The sequence below is a fragment of the Bombus impatiens genome, unplaced genomic scaffold (genome assembly GCF_000188095.3).
Source record: "Bombus impatiens unplaced genomic scaffold, BIMP_2.2 scf_2136, whole genome shotgun sequence".
NCBI classification, from domain to species: Eukaryota; Metazoa; Arthropoda; class Insecta; order Hymenoptera; family Apidae; genus Bombus; species Bombus impatiens.
The window spans coordinates 260,572-267,816 of record NT_178555.1 but is presented as its reverse complement, the minus strand read 5'-3'; the positions used below and the strand labels follow the sequence as shown (position 1 = coordinate 267,816).

Below are 7,245 nucleotides of genomic sequence, written 5' to 3'. Positions count from 1 at the left end.
AATAGGGTCTGCGTGTGGCGAGCTACGGGACAGAGACCGTTGGAATGTTTACTGTCGAGTGTTACAACTATTTCCTTTTTAAGGAGAGCTATAGAATTATTCCATGCCTTTGTTAGACAAAGCGTTCATCCCGTGACCGCGGCTACGTTCGGCGACTGACTGTCATTTCGAGCCCAAGCTCATTATCACAACTCTCGAACAATTACAATCGGATTGAATAACTAAAATTGTTCAATTACAGCTATAGTAGACTCTAGGTTACAATGTTGCGGGATTATCCAAAATTCCAAAGGCTCCGGTGTTCTTTCATCTCCGACATATATATTTCTCCTCTAATATAATTTATTCATTGGTGATCGAAAAGCTAACTTTCTTGAATATTCTCGATGTATGAATAAATGAACCAAGGGTCAAAAGATCATGCATCGTCGAGATAATCCCAACCGACTTACGAACGATACGATCGGCTTACTAGATTAAAGAATCTATTTTGACTATTTCAGATGAGTGTACGTATTTTAAGGAATCAACCAGATTTAAGAATTTGAACTGATCGATTAATGAATCAGACTGCAAAGCACGTTATTTATGGAACAGTCTCCGGATCAATGAATATTCGTTGCAGCTGCTGAGATTCGTCAATGATCTAAGAGTGACTTTCGGTCTCTAAAATCCTATAAATTTCTAGCAAACCCATAATAAAGCTAACTATTCTATAATAGCTTAGATAACTCGCTATCCAATCGTTTGAACGAACCTAGTGCTAATTCAAACTTAACGATAATCGTTAAAACAAAGATAGTTCCCGATAAAAGAATTCGCCGTCGTCGTTTCTCGAAGCTCGCTTCGAACTTGGAAAAAGCCGAATCTTATAAATAAATATCGATAGAAAAAGCTGGAGCACTCCGTGCTACGTCCTCGACGAATCTTTCGCCGAAGAAACGCATCAAATAGGAACCTTTGTGCTCGAAGCACTCCCCTTTTTTCTTTGACTTCTTCCTCCGCTAAATTAATATTCATCCCTTCCCTTCTCTCGGCGCATCTCAACCTACAATTCTCCACTCTGAATTGAGAAGTCAAACGCTGTCTCCCAGTCGGTACTTATTTTTGTTCCGCAAAGCGGGCCACGATGCCGGAACCGGAAGAATCAAACAAGAAATCCGCGGCCTGATCACGGACTCGACGAATGGTAAACATTTCTGTACATGTGGTAAACGGGCTGGTACGCTTTCTTCCCATGCGACGTTTCTTACTCGACGTAGGTCGATCAATAACACGAACGGAGTACCGAGAGAGAGAGAGAGAGAGAGAGAAGGAGGGAGAGTATCGATTGCTCGAAGGAACAATTATTACAAACCGATGGCCCGATGCGCGTGCAGCAGAACGCAATAATTAACGCGTTATGTGCGAAGTGCAATCGTTTAGCCTGGTAAAACCGATCAAATTAGGATGCTCGATCCAACACGAATTACAAGCCTGCTCCCTCGTGTCGACTTAACCCTCTCCCCCTCTTCTTTAATGGCTATAGAAAGGAAATAGCGCGAGGGGAGCGAAGCGGGGACGATAATTTAATGAAGAAGGTTGAATCGTTTGATTGAGTCTCGCGTGCCAGGATTTTTGGGGACAGGATGCCTCGTTTTCGCCGAAGAGGGATTAATCGGGGTTAATCGTTTCGTGTGTTTATTCCACGAGGGTTTCGGCATTCGTTTGGAGCGAGAGCAATAGAATTTAATAGCGTCGATTCCATTTCGAATGAAACGACGGAATCAACGATTCCATTCAAACTTATAAATATACTTATCTATTAACTAATAATTATACTTAATACACGTGATCATACACAAACATGGTGGTAAATTAAGGGAGGAAAATGTAGATTCCCAGGAGTGGCTAAAATTTTAGTGAAAGAGCGACTGAGCAAGGAATTACTTGCATTTACTTGGAAACAAGGTAGACGTTTAAGGAACTGTATTGATATCCTGTCTGGCTGTAATTCAGCGCGTGTAACGCAACGAAACGAAGGTCTGTCGCCTCTGTCTACAGTCTACGGGATAGCAGTTCGGTATAGAGAGAGGCGTATCAATTGTTGGAAATACGGGACACTATCGGCGCGAGGATCGTGATTATTCCTTGACAGCTACTGTGCGCGCCTGAGAAACCGTATGTGAGAGAGAAAGAGAGACGTGGAGGGGGTTGCATACGTGTCATGGGGTGAGGGGTGCACATTGGATCTCGAAAACGACGAACAACCATGTCTAAAATTCTTCGCTGTTTATACTCTGGCAAACTAGCATCTCTTGCGTAAGTAGTACAATATCAAAAAGCGTGTTAAATATTTCAATATATTTCTAACTCGAAACTTTGCCCTTTCTGTATCTGTTTACTAGAATATTTCTGATTGATTTTTTATTCCATTTTGTAATTGGAATTCCACTTATTTATGCGAAGAACAGTTTTATTAAACATAATTACAATAATTATGATTTTTAATTAATGAAACCCCTATTATTGAAGTTTCTATTAGTTTGCTGATTTTTAACATTTTTAAAGGTACATACAACGTAGAACTGTTTTCTAGCACAATTTGTATTCATTTAAGAAGATAAATGGCAATTTAGGCCTAATCTATGAAATGAAATAAGTAATTGTTAAGCAGTAAACGGAATATTTAATCGCAGAGTAAAAGAACTTTATGCAGGGACGAAGAAAATAATTAATGCAACGATCCTATCTTTTTTAATTTCGAGCGGGTGAAAACGTATTTTGGACAAGGAGCTAAAAAGCTTAGTTTCAGTAAATGTAAGTACTAGTTTTGAAAATATAAAACCGATTGACAACATTTCGAAGTTTAAATTCGAGAAAATTTTAAGATAATAAGGGAGCTTTTATCGATAGCAGATCGAACATGCGTTCCTGATAGCTTTGTTAGACGAATCGAGGGGATCAAGGAAGTTTAAGAATCGTATAATCGAGCGGAAAATAGAAGCGGAATGCGAGAAAGATCGAGCAGAAGCGTTAACTGGGCTAAGGTCAATTCGCCAACTATTTGGCATACTTCCAAAGAGCCCGGCCGAACCAGTGCTTTTCCCTTTTCCAACGGAACATCTACATTATTTTCATAGTTGTCCCGCGATCGTATCTCAAACTGCGCCTTGTTCAAACTGACCCCGAAATTAGCTTAAGTTTCACCCGTGGCAGGTTCGAATTTAAGGGTGATAGAACGAAATCTTGTTGAAAACTTTATATAGTACAACCAAACTTCTCTTGTATGATTGAACTAATATTATTATTCATATTATACATGTCTCATTATGAAAAAGCATTATGAAACAATAGGTTCTTCCTTAGTAATTATCGATAAAGAAGAAAAAGTTTTCTGAAGACACAAAAAACGTTAAACCCTGAAGGATTTAATTTAAATTAAATACAAAGTTCGATGTAATTTGAATTTCGCAAAGCATGGAAGCCAAATCGAAAATTAAGTTAAGTAATTTAAAGCTTAATCAAATAAAACGTAGATTAGGATTATAGTAGTGTAGAAACCGTAATCAAACCCTGATTAACTCTCATGTAAACCTCGTTTGATTAAAATCCAGACTTAACCCGAACACCGAACCGAATCCAACCAAGCAATACTCGGATCAAAAACGAATCGAGGCGACTTAATCGAGTATAGAACGGATCAGACTCGAGTCTCACTTTATATTTTACTAAAAAGTCAAATTAGCTTAATTTCGAAGACGAGCTAGACTCTCCGCATGAATTTCTTACACGTTCATTGAACACCTTCGTTCTTCCTTTCTGATTAATGCAAACGCTAACTTGGTAGCAGTTGTGCGCCTTTCGAGGATTATAGAATGTTAGACCGCGGAGTCGAATGGCCGCGATATCGACGATTCGACGAGCAAGGTATCGAGTGAGCAGCCGCGAACGCGAATTCCACGACGTCATCGACGACTTCTTTCTTCGCCTTTTCTAATAACGACGGTATTTATGTATCTTCATAGCGAACATTTGGCGTAGTTCCCTATCAATTCATGACGTTATCGATCATAATTAGCGAGGATATTAATCTGTCGTAATTTTTGAAAGTTTATCTTTAATATAATCTTTTGGTAATATTTCGCTATACTTAGCTACGATTATTATGAAATATTATAAAATAATGTCACATTTTAGTTCGACTTATCCGTAATTCTGACGTTAAGATACATTTTCTTAGAAATAAGCAAGTCTCCAAGTACATGTAAAATGTCAACAGCAAAATGTATGTCACATCGTTAAAAAGAAAATTCACACTTTTATTCGAGTTACATTTCTTTGCGAGCATCGGTAGGAGCATAAATTTACATAAACATCGGTAATTCATCTATAATATTCTGTAGGATTCCCTTTACTACGAGCGATATTCTTCGTTCGAAATCACTCGATTCCCTTTTTCTCTCCGTCGAAGCGTTCTCAGGGCGCATGCATTAATAAAGGGAGGCTGATTTCTCGCGTGCACGCGGAGAAAAACGCAGGGACAGCGTGACGACGCGGGAGGACGAGGGTGCTGGGTTAGTTTCAGCCCTGTCGCGCGTAAAGCCGCCTCTATCGATCCATGTTGAATAATTTCGCGGCCGATTCCTTGGTCACACGCGTCGATCGCCACCATGATCGCAGTCACACGCTCGAAAACCAGAATAGATAACGTCCATCCAACCCACGCATTTTTAACAATGCTTATTTTTTTCTTTTTTATTTCGTTTCTTTTCGTCTTATTTTGCTGTAATTGTAGCAGCTCGCGAAAGTATCGAGCATACGTAGAACCTTCTATGAATACATTGCGTACGTTGTATGAAACATTTTGAAATTTGATTATCACGTATACTTGGCTGTTGTGGTTACATTAGCATAGTTTAAAATCTAACATATAAAGATGTATACAGAAGATGCAAACGTATATTTTGTAAGATACTAGTATACGGTGCGAATAGCTATCTTAATAAATCGTCTAAAAATGAAACATAGAACAATTTAGGATAAACTATGGGAAGAAACCAAGCGAGTAAAAAATCTTTACATTCGTTCGGAAAAATAATTTTTGCCGAACAAAACTTTGCTCCGAGATTTTTCTGCGATATCGTATCTCAAAAATAAAAATATATTTGTTTATTTCTCGATCTTCTCTCAAAGAAAACATTTCGAAGTTAAAATACCGTGACATCGAGTTCCATGCAGGAGAACGAATTGTACCTCGAGCAACAGAAAATACATTTGTTGAAACGTATGAAATAAAGATTGTTACGAGTGCCGAGTGATAACTCTCGACGCACTTATCCATCGCAAACATTTATCATTTTTGCGCTTGTATCGAGAGCATCGGGTAAAGGCACACTGAACGCATACATAACACGAGCGCATCGGCCGTGTCGATTGTTTTCGCCTGGCGCATATGTGAGTTCATCGGCTATGCGGATAACTTACACTGAACGCATATATGGGTTCGTCGTCTGCAAAGGGTTAATAGTAACTAAAATACTCGCACTGGTATCACGGTCTCATTCACATCACCATAGACTATCCGCATTCCACAAAGAACAAATAGAGCCAATTAAAAAATTGAAAAATATAAAGGAAAAAAAATACATAAATTTGATTACAATGTAATTTTTGAAGTTGAAAAAATATCCGAGTTTCAGTTCCGTTTCTAGAAATATAATTTACGTATCTCAAATACTATGTAAGAAATGATCACAATGATACAGGCGAAATATCAAAGAACTGAATCGAGTTGCCGGACGAGTATTAAATCAGCTTAAAAAGATTCGGAGGGCCAAAATGGCCACGACTCGACGATGCCCTCAGTGCACTGTTATTATGGTGCACCAATAGAATGCGGGATACACGTGGTGTCTATCCAGATAATTTACTGACGACGTAGTAATTTTGTTAAGTGAGGATTTGTTGAGAGCGTTTCCATTAACGCATGCAAAACTCGGCCGGTCGTGAGCGTTTATACGAGGGGTACTCTGTTATCAGTATATACACCCTATGGAAGTCGGTTTTCATCATTTGAAATCGGATTTATAAATTTTTAAAAAGATTTTTGAATTGGTTCCGTCGTCCTTCATTGTACGTTTAATTTAATTATTTCAATTTAATTCACTCGTTCGAATTTAATTATTTCATGACAGTTATATCATTTTTTACAACAATTCCTAGGACAAGCTATATAAATGAATTTTCAAATGAAGTTACATAATTTTATTTATGAATACGACACAAACATGTTTTTTGGGGAGGAACGTTTTTCATTTGCTTAACGTTTAATGTAACTTCGCGAATGACCTTTTCTTAAAACTGTTATGGGATAAGAAAATATTTGGATATACCTAGTACTACCTTAGGTAATCTAATAGTTACCTAATATATTATTACTCTAATAGATAAATTAGAAATGGAAAGGTGAAATAATAAAAAGAACTAGATAATAGAAGGGCAAAGGACGCTCTTAGGAACAAGCACTGAATTCGCCATAGTGTCTTTGAGCATCCATTCGCCTGGGACAATCGAGAACGGGGTGGAGGTATCGATCAAAACGCAAGTTAAGTTATACAAGACTTACTTTAAAAATAGCCTGTAGAGTACGGCGCTGAAGGTCTGTGAAAACCAGGCGCGGTTTCTTGGGGGCGGGCTGTTCTCCCTGGTTCGCCATCTCGTCTTTCCTCTTGCATGCTAAAATTCAAACGATCCTTTAGTCGATCTATCCCTTGAAGGATCATTACAAAAAATTGCTAACCGATTTTACCCGCGTAAGAGAACAATGATAATGAAAAATAAAATAAAACGAACGATAAAACGAATTAACTTGAAATTCATTTTGAAGATCTATTCGCCTTCGAAATAATATTAATTTTTGTAAAAACTCAATGTTATTAGTTAAGATGGAAATTAAGATGGAAAAATTCAATGAACGTGATGAAAATAAAACGCGAACGGATATAAAATCAAAGTTTCCACAAAGACACTACCATAGAAGTATAGTGGCACAGTTACATTACCGCGAAAACACACGAACTAATTGGTAATTAGTGGATGAAAAGAAAGCCGCGCGAATGAGATGGAGAAGGCGGCGAATCGATTGTGTCCCCAGTTCCAGCTATCCCCTTTCCATACGTAACCATTATGAAACACCTCAAGATTTTCTCTTTTAAGGCGAACTAGTATTGAAAGAGGAAGAAGGAACGGAAGAAATGAAAGAAG

At 38.1% G+C, this 7,245-nt stretch overlaps 1 protein-coding gene across 1 annotated transcript in view; it reads right to left on the bottom strand.

Annotated features, from left to right (window-relative positions):
* The window catches only part of LOC100750216 (one cut domain family member 2-like), an 84,114-nt gene that overhangs the window by 3,964 nt on the left and 72,905 nt on the right, over positions 1-7,245 (bottom strand). Inside the window, exon 6 of the mRNA XM_024371852.2 lies at positions 6,608-6,717. Coding sequence (XP_024227620.1) covers positions 6,608-6,717 — 110 coding nt within the window. The remainder of the gene's footprint in view (positions 1-6,607; positions 6,718-7,245) is intronic.